Source organism: Tachypleus tridentatus, chromosome 10 (genome assembly GCF_004210375.1).
Source record: "Tachypleus tridentatus isolate NWPU-2018 chromosome 10, ASM421037v1, whole genome shotgun sequence".
Lineage (NCBI taxonomy): Eukaryota > Metazoa > Arthropoda > Merostomata > Xiphosura > Limulidae > Tachypleus > Tachypleus tridentatus.
Window position 1 is genome coordinate 20,546,966 of NC_134834.1, and position 15,994 is coordinate 20,562,959.

Here is a 15,994-nt window from a genome sequence, read left to right on the forward strand (position 1 = left end):
GGCTTCTCGAGGAACAGAAGAAAAATTTGGTTCACTGCAGAATGGGAATTTTTTAACGTTGCTTGAGCTCATAAGTCGGTGTGAAGAACTCATTGAACCAATGGCTCAGAAGGTTTACGTGTTCATTATTGATGAAGTAAATTATTCTGGTTATTTTAGCTTGTCAGTTGACTCGACGCCAGATCTATCACATATAGATCAGTTAAGTGTTGTACTCCGATATTTAAAAGATTGGCAGCGTATTGAAGGCTTTTTAACATTTCTGGAACTGTGAAGCCATACCGGTGAGGAAATGGTAAACCAGGTATTACATTACTTCAGTGTGGTTTAGAAATTTAATTTTCCAAAATGTAGGGGTCAGTCTTACGACTGTGCTGCTAACATATCTGGGCTTTATATGGAGATGTAGCAAAAGATTTTTAGAAGAAAACAATTTTGCTATATATGTGCTCTGTGCAGCCCATTCACTACATCTGGTATGCCGAAGTGCTGTTGACTGCTGTCAAGTGGCAGTTAATTTTGTCTGTACAATACATTTGCTCTATGCATTCTTTTTCAACCTTAACCAGCTGGTGGGAAATTCTTAAAATCTCTCTCTGATACCAGATTGGAGACACATGCTTTGACAACAACAGCAATTTTGAAGTCTTTCTTTAAGATTTTGGAAGGTTTAGAATGTCTAGTTGAATACAAGTACACTAAAGGAGACACTAGAAGAGAAGCAGATAGCATTACAAATTAGATGTTATAATTTGTTTTTATGTTGATCATTTGGGATGAGATTTTGCAAAAGTTTCATGAAGCAAGTTAAGTTCTGCAAAATGAGAATCTGAACTTAAAAACATGTGCAGATTTGTACGGGTCATTAGGTGACCAACTATACACATTCAGGATGACTTTGAAAGATTTGAAGCTGTTGTAAAGGAAATACCACTAGACGTTGATGACAATACAGCTCAAACTCGGCGTGTCAGAAAGAAGGAACTCCATGACAGAGATGCACAAGAAGTAGATCTGAATGCGTGAGATAGATTTCGTATCACCACCTTCCACACAATAGTTGACAAACTAGAAATCCAGATGAAAAGAAGAGGAGACTTGTGAAAAAAAAAAAACAGCAAACAGATTGTCTTTCTCAAGTGATGTGCCAAATGATGTTACTTCATCTGATGAAACTGAAAGGTATTCTTAGTGTTCCCAAAAGCTAATTGATGCTTACCCAGAAGACTTGAACACTAATATCTCTGTCGAGCTTCAGCTGTTTCGCTCATATGTGCGCCATAAGTTCCCTGGATCAAAAACGGTAAAAACCACATTTAGTTATGCTGAACTTTATAAAATAATTTCTGAAGATAAAATTGAGTGTACGTTTCCAAAGGTAGACATTGCATTGAGTATATTTTTAACATTAATGGTCAGAAATTGCACAGCTGAGCGTTCATTTTCTCAACTCAAGCATATTAAAAATCCAAACAGAACAACTATGAGATAAGACAAGCTTGATTCCTTGTCTCTGCTAATTAAAGAAGTAGATTTGTTAGGCCAAATTAGTTTTGAGGACTTGATCAAAGACTTTCAAATTAGAAATTCTTGAATAAAACTTTTAAACTTTAAATAAATGTTAAGGTATAAGTAAATAATTTGCTTACAGGGTTTTAAGCTCAAAGTGAAAAACTGCTGACATTAAATATGATAATTTTTTTGAATAAAAGGATTTTGAGCAAATTATTTGTTTTTGTTCACATCAAAGTGTGAATTTGTGAACATCACTGTGAGATTTCTTAACTCAGAGTGAAAACAAATATACACTAAAAATAATTCCTTTTAATTATCATTAATGAAAGAACTGATTTGCTTCATCATTTCTAAGTAAAAGGCATCAGTTATTGCTGAATTTTGATCCATGTCTAATCTGTTAACAAATAAAACAGTTTTTATTTAATATACTTGTGGGGTTTGATTTGGAAGAAAACTGAAGAAGGGTTATAAATATTCAAACTTTTATTTTACTTTCAGCACTTATCGAGGCTTAATGTCTTGTTAGTTGAGCCATGGAGGCCGAAGAGGGCACCTTCGTTGGGCTGTGCTTATGGGATCAGTTGCCCTTAATCCGGCCCAACTATTATATATATATGTATAATTCATGATTTAATAAAATACCAATTGTGAAATGAAGTTTGATTCATTGTAATAAACAGACGTTTTGGGAATATGTTTTTGAAAAGCCGAGAAGTCAATCGTGGAGAAAAAAAAGAACCCACATCATTTCTTTTTTATTTTGCACTAAAAAAAACCCAACAACAAAAACGCCAACAACAAACTAATCGTGGTATAAAATTTAGTTTCCTTACAAAATCAAATGTGATACGTCTAAGGACATAATATTTTGTTTAAAGTTAAGCACAAAGTTACACAATGGGTTATCTGTGCTCTTCCATCCACGTATATCGAAACCCAGTTCCTACGCGGGTAAATTGGAAATAATTTATTATCATGATAATGTTTAATTTTGATATTTGATTTAGATTAATATGTACTTACAAATGTATGTTGTATTATATTGTGAAAAGTACATTGCGAAAATCCTCCTGTCCACAAAATCTCTAGAATAATCTCGACTGTGAGAATCAATAATATATGTTTTACAAAAGAACTAGCATACCTTCAAATATTGTTGAAAGAATTAGCATCCCTTCAAACATTGTTACCAACTGAACTTTCGAGAATGTCACCTTGAAAGTTTATAAATCGACATGCTAAGAAAGAATTAGCTCAGCACGGCCAGGTGGATAAGGCACTCGACTCGTCATCTGAGGGTCCCGGGTTCGAACCACCGTCACACCAAACATACTCCCACTTTTGTACGTAGGGTCGGTATAATGTGACGGTCAATTCCCTTATTCTTTGGTAGAAAAAAGTATCCCAAGAGTTGGCGGTGGATGGTGATGACTAGCTGCCTTCCATCTAGTCTGGCAATGGTAAATTAGGGACAACTAGCGCTAGTAGCCATCGTGTAGCTTTGCGCAAAATTAAAAACAAATTAATCAGAAAACTACAGATATTTGACAAAAAATGATTAAAAATTTCGAACGTTACAAACTGTTCAACTTCAGTGAATTAACTGCAGACATTAGTATTTCAACAAGGACGTTAAATATTTTCGTCGCAAAAAATGTTGGCTTACAACCGGCGTGAGGCCAGCTATTCAGTCATTCAGCAAAGTGTAACAATATCACCTTAGAATTAATTCACTTATCATGAACCGTCGATAGAATATTCAGTTCTAGAAGAGATAGGAGACTCAGTATCGGCTGTAAAATTTTTGTATATGGATCATTATTTGTAACAACCATTATTATCAAGTGTATTATTATTTGTGTATTAAAATAAATTTGTTTTAGAAAGAGAATTATGTATATCAATCCTGTGGTAATTATCATAAATCTGATACCTTTTGACATTCTATTAACTTCTAGACTAATATTTAAAGTTTTAAGCCTTTTCTAGTGGTAATAGGCAGCAGAGGAAATCCGAGATAAATTATAATACGTAACGAAATCTGCAGAAGTTGTGCTGTACCACCTGGTTTGTAGTGGGTATAAGATAATAAACCATCCTAATCTTTGTTATTTATGGAACTGAACTTAACCAATAAATATACATCTTAATCTTCCACTTTACTTCAAAATCAAATATCTTATTAAAATAAAACTTAACTCGTGGGTATAGACGAAATCTATCGTAAATATACATAAAAGCTTCTGGTTAGTACTGAAAGTATTGCATCCCGCTAGTACAGCGGTATGTCTCCGGATTTACAACGCTAAACTCAGCGGTTTGAGTCCCCTCGGTGGGCTCAGCAGATAGCCCGATGTGGATTTGCTACAGGAGAAACACATATATACCTAAAATTATGAAAATATATCTTTTTGAGATCAAAACTATTTAAAAGTTAAAGGTAAAAATCAACCTCTTCGCTAGGGGTCACTGTTTATGTTAATTCTGGCCAGTAAGATTAGCCTAGTTTAATGTAGAGGTCATTATCCTTTAATTCTGTAAAGCTCAGTTACCTTGAGATCTATGTTTTGATCAAAACTGGGAACTATTTAGATGCTACGTTAAGCAGTTAGAACCACGAAAGTTGTGTGACAACATTGAAAATATGTAGAAACTAAACATTTTGTTTTTACAAATATTAACATGGTCAACATGAAGATACTAACATTTTATCCACACAGAACGACATTAACAACGATTTCTCGACATGAATGGCACAGTTAAAATTGGTTTCGACACCCGTGGTGGGCAAAGCACAGATAGCCCATTGTGCTTAATTTCAAACAAACAAGCAACGATTCGTACATGATCAGTTTATGTAACGTTCTATTGTACATTTTGTTAGTGTTAGTCTTAGGTCATGGATCATTGCTATTGTGGAGATGAGTACGATTTTGGTTTTGAATGAATTAAAAGTCTGTGTTTTGAACTATATGAACATCACGTGCTCTACTTTACAAACAACAGATAAATAAAGACGGTGACAACCATCAAGTGAAAACGATAAGACTTCCGCTTAATACAGACAAGTCAGGTTTTATTACGAACGTGTCAATTATAACCTCTATCCTATAAAATTAATATCAGGTTGTTTTATAACGTTACTGCTACGTGGTGTCAGTAAGACGTGTTATTCGGTTTTATTGAAGTCTATACATATATATATATTTTTACAATGAAGCGCAGAAATGTTGGTGTTATTATTTGGTATTAAGCACAAATCTATACAAAATGGCTATTAGTGTTCTACCCACCACGGGTATCGAAACTCTGTTTCTATCAAAATAAGTCCGCAGACATACCACTGTTATACTGTTAATAAACATATCGTCAAAATACTCTAGACGTTGTATAAATACACCAAGACAGGTGACAGTTTTATTACATAATTATCTCTTAAATTTTAAAGTAACTTTGTCTTTTCTTTCATTAAATAATTTGAAACAGAAGGACATTTTTGAAATCCAATATGAATGAACTAAAGCTATAATAGTCCTAAAATAATACAATGTATTGCCTTTGTCCCCAAGGTATCTAGTTTCACTTCTCATAAACATACAAACAAATCTGGATGCGGTCTTGTTTTTACAACAACAAGTTTATTTTTCTTAAAACATTCTAATTACTTTCGTTCCTTCTCTACGATGTAGCCTGTATAAGGTGTGAGGATCAGATATTTTCATTTATCTTGTGATTAGTTTTTATTGGGCGTCTATATAAATTGCATATCATTAAGCCCGATTGGTGTTAGAAGCTTGGTTTGATCAGAAGTTGTTAATAACCAGATTAGTTACAAACATTTTCATTCAAATAATCTTTCCCAAGTATGATCCACCTTACAAGAAGTCAATGTACTTTTAATAACTGTCGATATAAATGTAGGTAGAGACCAGTTAGTTCGTGTTGCACAACAACTCCTGTTTATGTTAAAACAGTGTTCTCTCTAAAAAATGGCCCTAGTAGCACAAAGCTACACAATGTGCTACATGTCCTTTACCCATTGCACACGCACAAACACCTGATATACATTAATTTCCTATCAGAAAACACCGCGATTAGAGAAAACGACAGAATCTAAAAACATATCATAATGCTACACAGTTATATGAAAAGCACGTGATTCAAAAGTCTGGTCTTGAGTTTGAACTCTAGCTGACCTCAGCTTTCGGCGTTGCGGAAGTGAATCTCAAAATTACCCCGTGTAGTCCAGTATATAAACCAGAGTTTTGACCGCTGTTACTGAACAGCCCGACCGAGCCCGTGGTCGTCAGATAACGATTTTCATCCCTAAAGAAAGACTCGAAAATCATTTCTTCTTGACGTCTGTTAGTATGTTAGGTAAGTTGAAAATTAATTACAGTTCAAAGCGTTAGTAATATAGCATTCTTTTCAGAAATCCACAGACCGATAAATGTGATCGTTTTTCAGGTCAGTTGTATACCACACTTGGTCATTCCACATTTTCGTGTTAAATATTTTATGTTTTTAGTCGCTCATCTTACTATTTGTGGTTGATGAAATACAGAGAAAGAATACTGAGATGAAATTTTTGTAACCCACAGGTTTGAAAATGAGACAGACTACTTTCTTTTATGTTGGAATATGTCTGCTTCTGCACGTCTGCTTTGGTGATCCAGAAGTCGCTAAGAGCAAAAAAAGTATGTTTCCCGCCATTTTCTAACCCTATAAATACTAGACGGTCTTCGTCGTAACTTTAGAATACATAATAACTTCTTCACATTGTGCATATTATACAGAATAGCTCACTTACACTGTATTATATACATTCTAAATGCATTAGTTGTGCGAGATATTCTGGTATTCGTTGTTAATTATCTATAATTAAAACTTTCTTTTTTATCTTTCAGTTTTCTCTGATATTTTTGGATCGACGAAGTTCTTTAACACCAGGTGTCAGACAGATGACCAGCGGGACGGTACCTGTTACGCTGAAAACGAATGTACACGTTTAGGAGGAAAACCTAACGGTGCTTGTGCTTCCAAATATGGTGTTTGTTGTGTCTGTAAGTCTTTTAAAATGGCTGTTTTACTTGTACGAGTTGTATTTCTATGTAAACATGAGTAAAGGTTAAGGTTAATTTATAATGCTTTGTAAATTTAATATGATTTTAAAATAATTAAAATGTGAAATAGAATTCCTTCGGATCATAAAAAGTACCGACCGGGTCATTATTTATATTTTCCTCCTATTTTATAACCTTATTATGACCTTATCTGTGTTATGACAGATTCAATTTCTTCAGCTGTCCAATTCCTACAATACTTTCTTGTTGTCATTGGTGAAAGTTAATATAACAATATGGCCCCTAGTGGCACAGAGGTATGTCTGCGGACTTACACACTGAAAACCGGGTTTCGATACCCGTGGTGGGCAGAGCATAGATTGCCCATTGTGTAGCTTTGTGCATAATTCAAAACAAACAATATAACTTATCTAATTACCTCATCAATTATTTAATGTAACAATGTAGCTTATCTAAACTAATTCCCTGAGTTATTATTTACCATAACAATGTAAGTGATCGTCCCAGTTAGCACTTCTGCACTGTATTAAACTGCTTTACGTCATCCGTTCTGCAACAGTAAAATATGAAACATTCTCACAGTTGCATTGTTACACATGACACTATTATAACTCATGAATATCTCAATAATAAAAACTTTTTTTCAATATTTGTTTTACACAAGTTTCGTGAAGAATGTATGCATATACTGCACAGTTAACATTTTCACAACTTTAAAGACCCCAGTGGCTCAACGGTATGTCTGCGGACTTACAACGCTACAAAATAGGTTTCGGTACCCGTGGTGGGCAGAACGCAGATAGTCCTTTGTGTAGCTTTGTGCTTTATTCAAAACTGGGTTTCGATACACGTGGCTGGCAGAACGCAGAGAGTCCTTTGTGTAGCTTTGTGCTTTATTCAAAACTGGGTTTCGATACCCGTGGTTGGCAGAGCGCAGATAGTCCTTTGTGTAGCTTTGTGCTTTATTCAAAACTGGGTTTCGATACCCGTGGTTGGCAGAGCGCAGATAGTCCTTTGTGTAGCTTTGTGCTTTATTCAAAACTGGGTTTCGATACCCGTGGTTGGCAGAACATAGATAGTCCTTTGTGTAGCTTTGTGCTTAATTCAAAACAACAACAACACAGCTGTAAAACTATTCTTTGAACTTAAGCCTAATGTAAGATGGTTGTATGAAGTAATTAAACTCCAAACTGTAGTAAGACAAACCTAAAAATATTTTAAGTTTTTGTTTTAATAATTGGTTTAGTTTGTTTATGTACGTTATAATTCACATAGTGATCACGAACTTTAGATACAACGCATCTTAACTATACGACTTTTCGTCTTCTGCAGTTGACGCAACTTGCGGTGGAGTGGTCCGTGAGAACAACGCAGTCATCTTAAGTCCTAACTACCCTTACGCATTTACTGACAGTCGAAAGTGTGAAGTTATTATTCAGAGAAAACCTAACACCTGTCAGGTTCGATTGGATTTCATCGAGATGACCCTCGCACAGCCTGATAACACAATATGTGTAAAAGACAGGTTTTCGGTTTATGGAAATCAAAACGTTCCCGTTATCTGTGGCGAAAACAGGAATCAACACAGTAAGCACATGTTACGTTAGATTAGTTTTGATAGCACGACGGTAACTAATATCAGTAGACATTTTCTTTTTGAATGAAATGTTTATTACAATCTGATTTGTGTATAAGTTTTATAAAATAAACTTTCTGTGATTTTCAGTGTACGTTGATTTTGGGGAAAACGACAACCTACTCGTAAATGTTGTAACATCTGGTGTTTCAGTGGAACGGAAGTGGAAAATTCAGGTTACATACCTAGAATGTAACAGTCCTGAAACCGGTAAGCATTAGTAAGTTTAGTTGTAGTTATGGTATTAAGTGGAAAATATAAATGTACCGAGAGAGGTTGAAACATCTTAGTGTTTCAAAACTGATTTATTAGTTTATTAATTCTCTTAACACAGATATTCACTCCATAATTGTGATAACTATGTTAGCTATTGATACATTATAAGTAAATATTGTGAGGAAAACTGTATTATAATATAAAATTGATAACATAATTAGGTATTTTTCGGACCGTTTCGTGGAAGCCCAAGGTTCCGCAAAGAGTCACCAGGGGCTCCTACAGATGATATACAATCACTTTTTTGTTTTTTGTTTTTTTTAATCGAGAATTAATTTGTTAATTAATTAATTTGACCAAAAGTATTTGTACCCATTTCTGGAAGTAATGTTCATCTCTTTTTTCTATATATGAAGATATTTCTTAAGTTTAAACGTCACGTGAATGTTCCAAGTGGTTAATAAATAATTTTCAACATCAGTTTTGTATTTAAAATTACAAACACAGATGTGTCTATGAATGTTATAGCAATTGGATGAAAGAGTTTCAAACTTCGTTTCAAACCACCTGCTTCATCTAGAGGCACTGCGGGATTTCTGTAGAAACCGGGTTTTGATACCCGTAATGGGCTGAGCTATAATAGTATATTGTGTAGTTTTGTGCGTAACTATAAATGGCTTGATAGGACCACTGTCTAGTGCGTTCGACCCGAAATCTGAAGGTTGTGGTTTAAATCTAACTTCCACCAAACAGCCGTGTTGGCGTTATAAAGTGATGGTCAATCTCCAGAAAAGAGTAGCCTAAGAGTTGGCGGTGGGTGGTTACTAGCGGTCGTCACTCTAGTCTTTCACTGCTAAATTATGTACGACTAACGCAGATAGCCCTTGAATAGTTTTGCATGAAAATTAAAACAAACAAAGTATTAACAACATCAAATCACCTACCGTGATTTCATAGAACTACATTTCAACAAACTGTTGCTGGAAGTACGGAACTAAGTAAAACTTATATCAAATAATTCAGAAATTCTGTGTTTGTAAATACATGGAAAATAATTAACCGTTTGTCTAAAAGACGTCATTGGAAGAATTTTGTTTAGGGAAAATTTACATTTAAAATAGATTAAATACAATATGAACATAATACACTAACAGACGAGTTCTTTAATGTTGTACGTCTCAGTTATGTATACATATTTACTGATGTGAGATAGTGGATATTCAGAGAACACAGTAATATAGAGTGTGTTCTTAAAATTCATATTTTTATTCGAAACAGCAAATTCGTCAAAACTATATTGTTTTTCTCAGTGTCAGTAATTCACAGTTGTTCAGTGACAATTATGAGGACTTATAATGTACAAAATTGATTTCTATAATCGTGGTGGGTACAGCACGGATAGCTTTAATTAATAAATAAAGGGAACAAATAATAGGGTAAAAAATACACCGAAAGTTTAGAGATTACATGATTTTCACCTGTGTGTATGTTTCTAGATTATTAAAAGTTTTTAAAATATATAACGAGACTAGAGGTTGGAGTATCGACTCTCATCCATAATCCCCAATCTTATGTTTCTCTAATAAGACCGCGCTCCATTAAATGTAATATTGCTTATAAGAATTATCAGTACAATCTAATTTCTATTATAGCTCCTGTTGGATGTCTGCAGTATTACAAAGAACCGACAGGTCATGTCTCAAGTTTCAACTTCGAATCTACAAACAACAACATTCCTCGCCACCTCGGTAATCTGAACTATCTCATTTGTGTTAAACAGAAAGCTGGATTTTGTAGGATCCGCTGGACAGCAGAAACCTTCGAAATAAGTGGATCCAAGAATAAGGCACGACGAGGAGCTTCTAGCTGCAAGTATGACTATGTGATCATTCCAAATGCCTTCGGTGAAATGGACACAACGAGTTATGATAGGTTCTGTGGGAAGCGCTTGAATACTATAAACTACGCACCACAAAGTGTTCCGTTGACAAGTGAGTTTTTAGAACGAAGTGAACTTCGAGATCTTTTCATTCTAGATTTCATTTCCTGCTTTGTTATATTTGTATTTACAATAGTATCAATTAGCCCTGAACTACCATTTTTAAATTCTCAAGCGCATAACTAACCATGTTGTACTCATTTTAATTTCAGTTCTAGACACTTGTCTTTGTTCAATAACTGACAGTATTTTTATTTTAATTTCTTGACACTTGTGTACAATTCAAACACAATTATTTTTAAAGAATAGTTAATTAATAGTTATTTGTTAAGTTATAAAATACGTGAGCTAAAGTCACATGAAGAAGTTTTTTTGTTTTCCCAGTAGAATGTGTTTTCTGGTTGTTTACTAAAATTACTAAATAAGATAAATGTTTACTTTTTAGGTCATACATTCCCTTTTATACTACGGTTTGTAACAAACAATCAGGAAACTGAAGCAAACAAAAACAGAGGATTTAAAATGCAATATGAACAGCTACCCTGTGTGTATTAGAAATACAAGGTAAGTACACATGGTTTTCACTCCAGGTACTCCCTGAAAATAAAACAACATGTGTTATTGTAATATAAATGATGCTGAAAATACAAACCAAACATTACCGTAATTTTATTTGACTGTTTATCATCCTGAGACAGAAGTTTCATAATAATCAATTCATGAAGAAGGTTTAACTCATGATAACTCTGGGAAGAAGACACCTTCATCACATTTCCATTTGTGACAAATTAGAATTAATTTTTACTTGTAGATTTTGTGCGTTCTTAGAAGTTATTTTTATTTAGTCATATTTTCCTTATATAAAATAACTTTTTTTGTATTTCCCTAAGAACCCAAGACGGATGTTCGAGACGGAGAAGAAATTGGTTCGAAGATGTATAGTTCAAACTACGATGTTCAACATGTACAAATAACTCGTCTTAAATGGTTTAAATGACCACGAGTATTATTTTAACATTGTCACTCACTGATGTGATATTGTACTATTTAAAACTGTATTGTCTTCCTTCACAAACATCTTACTATTTATAGAACTTGGAAAATGATTTATGTTTTGTGTAAGTTGTGATGAATTAAAATTAATATTTTAGTTTTAATTTTCTGTGGTTATTTGTAAATTAATTACACTGACTATAGAATATTTTATTTATTTAGTTGAACTGATTTATTCTTCGCCCTTTCGTACTTTGGTTTTGGTTTCAGTTTTAGTAAAATATCCAGTACATCCGTTCCTTCAACTTCATAAATACTTCCTTTGTACACTGCACAAGAAACATTAACCATGAATATTTAGACAGTATAAGTTGTAATATCTACATTGTACTGATATATCTACAAGAAAGGTAGCTATCGTTCTTAATTAAAGCAGATAAAAAGCACCAGTTGTTGTTAATCAGTTGGTTGAATGTCCTACTGAGCCTCCGATGATACAGCGGACAGTTTACGGACTTACAACCCTGAAATCAGGGGTTCGATGCTCAGGAGATGGATACGCATGTTCAATTAATAACATATACAGCATGTCGAAAGGAGATGTTATTGTTTTTACTAAGACACTGGTTTTCTTCATCTTGCTAAAGTAATTGGACGGGGAATAAAGGCACGTTTTAAGGCACTTTTATCGGTTGGGAGCCTCACACTTTTCACATCGACAGAGCCTCTTAGTTTATTTAGAATTTCGCAAATACCTACACGAGGGCTATCTGCGCGAGCCGTCCCTTATTTAGTAGTGTAAGACTAGAAGGAAGGCAGCTAGTCAGTCACCCACCGCCAACTTTTGAGTTACTCTTTTACCAACAAATAGTAAGATTGATCGTCATATTATAACGCCCACACGGCTGAAAGGGTGAGCATGTTTGGTGCGACGGGGATGCGAACCCGCGACCCTCAAATTACGCGTTGCACTTGGCCATGCTGGGCCGAGCCTCTTAGTAACAGAGTTCGGGAACCATTGTCCAAAGGACAATTTGGAAACTTGTATTTGGTTTTGAACAACAAAACATGAGAATGTTGTAGTCTGCATCAGTCAAGATGTCCAAACTGACGTCACTCACATAGTGCAATTGTAAGTTTTCAAATATTCATCAGGTAGAAAAGCACTTATGACCAGTTGCGATAGATATTATAATCTAATATTCAAACGTTTTGGGACATACATATGACACAATATATATGTATCTTAGAGTCAGTAACACATAAGATATACACATCCCACCATTAGCAAATCAGTAATACATAAAATCAGTATTTCATATATAATTATGATACATTGTTTACAATATATATTTCAAGTTAATGTGACAGTTAAAGCAACGAAATAAATACAAGTATAATAAATATAAATATAAAAAATAATGATAGTTCATATGGTCTCTGGTCATGATAAATTATAGGAATGCAATGGATATTAACAGACTTTATTTTATAAACAATTACTTGCCAGATGAACCCGACACCACAATTCTAAGGTTACGAATAATTTGAAGGGTAAAGCAATTCGAACAGATCTGTCTGAGAGACTTAGTAGTACATTTGCTTTAAATTAATTCAGTATAAAAAAAATTGAATAGTTTGTAGACACTTTTACTAAGAGAACAGTGCTTCAGGAAGACATCGAATATTAACAATTTACATAAACACTTACCAGGCAGAATAAGATTGAAAAATTTGCTCCTGTAATAAAACTGGATATTGTTTCAAAGTTTAAATTTTCTTTCTTTCTTTCTCTTTTGTCTCTCACTCTACATATGTTTACATAAACATATATCCGAATTTTCAATCTGTTTCCCTACCAATATACAGATGCTGGAGTACATCAGGCTCATTAGTTGTTTCTGACTGGAGTACGTCAGAATGATTAGTTTGTTGTTGTTTTAACTCATGGGTACCATACAGTTTGGTGTATTTTGAATGGAGTACATCTGGGAGTCGTTTGTCAAAAAGTGTAATATTGATTAGGTAGTCGATATTATCCACTACTGTGAATTTCTCGACAGACAACCAAGGGTTTCATGAGATATTAGGGATCCAGAGAATACAAGAGTTCCTCATATTCATAAATACTAGTTATACTTTATTTCTTTTGATGTAGCTTGTTAGTTCTCAGAATTACAACACTAAAATTTGTATTTCAATTCAATGCTGTGGACAGAAGACAGATAGGAAGCACAATGTGTGGTTTTGCAATGAACAATAAAATTATATTTGTCGTAGTGGTAGAAATTTATGATGTCTCTAATAACACCGTTTAAAGGTAATATAACATACAATCAACGAGGGTCAATTTGATCATTAGATTTATATGGTTTTCGCTGTATATTTAATCTCCCAAGGAACGGAATAAAGAAAGTTAAACTTACCCTATGTCACCATTGAGTGTATTCTTTTAGTTTGGTTACAATAGCAGAGATAGGCCAAAATATTATTACCTTGAGACTTTCAGCTGTTACTCTAAGACCATAATATTAAATAATCCAGTTATAATTAAATCATATGACTTTGTGTGGTCTAGAAATTATACAACTATTATTGGTTCAAGACTCAGAATAGTACAGGTTAGAATGGAAGTTTTTCTGTGATGACCAGAAACCCACTTGTAGTAAAAATGTATTTTCAACACGGCTGGTATGGATATCAGCACTTTAATAGAAATAAAGTATAGAACAACGTGTCGACATTCTTAGGTTATCTTCTGCTCTAGCTGTTATACGTCTATTACACAGTTCTGGATTAACCATCAAGCAAATTAAGCACGTTCTTAGGTCACCAAGGGAAGGGGTCACCACAGTTTTCCCCTAGCTATCATACCCTTAACTCTTACACTGCCACATTCAACTTTACTCGAATTTTTTTGTAATGTTCCTTATCCTTGGTGTTCGACTTTACTCTGTATTGTAAAAGAAACGTTTGTTTTTTTTTGGCTTAGTGAGTGACTAAAGTTTAGACAAACCACTATACTATATATCTGAAGTAAGAAGACTTTATTTTGTGAAAGATTCCTACAAAAAACAGTGGAAAACGTTGATAAAATTTTATGATGTCTGATCTTGAAGATGAAATATGTTTCTCAATCCTTCCTTCTGATGAAGCTATTTATAATAAATTATAGACAGTGAAACTGTTTTATTTTACTTTTCACTGCTTTATTCAGTCACATCTACAGCAAAATAAGAGTGTAGTACCACAGAAGCATAAGTCAATCGAAATGGTGACATGTGTGTACAGAGACGGGCTAATTTTATGTTTTTTTCGGCTTCTGATTTCGTACGTTATATTTGGGTTATTGTCTCGTTTGTTTTAGTTTTATTTGACTTAGTGTTACATTATTCATGTGTGCTTTGTAATATTTTTATAAGTGTGTTTCTCACTGAAGCTTTTCTGAGCCGTAATTTTTTTGGCTTCAAACAACTTGCTGTAAAAACCTTTTGTGTGTGATTACATGTTTTGAAATTTATCATACGAAGAAGAATTTCATTGTAGCAATGCCACCGTTCATAGATTGCACGTAACCTATAAGAGTAGTTGGGCATGTATATATTCCCTTGTGATTATGTAATAATTTAAACAGATATGAAGCTGAGATTTATTTACGGGATAAATACAAGGATGTCCGGTTTTAAATGTGTTTTTAGACCCAAATATGGAGATCACAATTATATTCTTCTAACTTCTTCCTTGATCCTATCCTGACGTCATAACGCCCCGACAGGCTCTGCCCTCTAGTGATATTTTTATAAGACGAACGAAAAATCCGACACAGAAAGACAGAGACAAAGATGACAAACTTTTAGGCGTAATTCAACTATTTTGCGACTATAAATTCAGATCAGTATGTGTTCTATTATATTTCAGAAAATCTGGGAAAACAACTGACTGATTGGAGCTATCTAAAGGCGACAATTCAACCTTTTAGGTAAAATTGCGTGAGACTTGGAGATGTACAACAACTTCATTCTTACCGTTGTTATGTATACACTGTACCACTAGTAATAGTACAGTAATTTGGTACCGTGGTCATAAAAATATACCGTAAAGAACCGACAGACCAACAAAATCAATTTAGGATTGTTTGAAAAAGTGCATGAATTGAACAAGTTCATGTGAGTAAGGTTAGTACTGAGTTCTAGGATTAACATTAGTGGCCTCAGTGATGTCGAGAAAACCCACTTGTAGAGAAATATTTATGTAAAACGGCTCGTTTAGGTTGAGAAAATATTTTACGTAGAGGAGCGAACAAAGTTTCGACCTTCTTTGGTCATCGTCAGGTTCACAAAAAAAGAAAGAGGTAAGTGCTGCATACCATATATTCCCGACATCAACAGAAAATAACCAACATTTAGAAAAAACTAGTAACAAAATATGCCACTCCAGTTAATACAAAATTTATTCAAAAACCAGGCACAAAACTTAGGTCTATACTGTGTAAAAACTACACTGACAAACACCACACCAACATTATTTATAAAATACAATGTGATAACTGCTACGACTTCTATATGGGAGAAACAAGTAGAAAAATGGAAACCAGATTCAAAGAACATA

The 15,994-nt window shown here is 34.0% G+C and overlaps 1 protein-coding gene across 1 annotated transcript; it reads left to right on the forward strand.

The window, feature by feature from the left end:
* Positions 1-292: 292 nt before the first annotated feature.
* Positions 293-11,486, forward strand: LOC143227985 (uncharacterized). The gene is made up of 10 exons (XM_076459337.1): positions 293-304; positions 892-1,022; positions 5,780-5,895; positions 6,120-6,215; positions 6,426-6,581; positions 7,935-8,189; positions 8,329-8,448; positions 10,107-10,445; positions 10,839-10,957; positions 11,284-11,486. The coding sequence occupies exons 1-9, from the start codon at positions 293-295 to the stop codon at positions 10,946-10,948; spliced, it is 1,335 nt and encodes a 444-aa protein (XP_076315452.1). The 3' UTR covers positions 10,949-10,957; positions 11,284-11,486.
* The last annotated feature ends 4,508 nt before the right edge of the window (positions 11,487-15,994 follow it).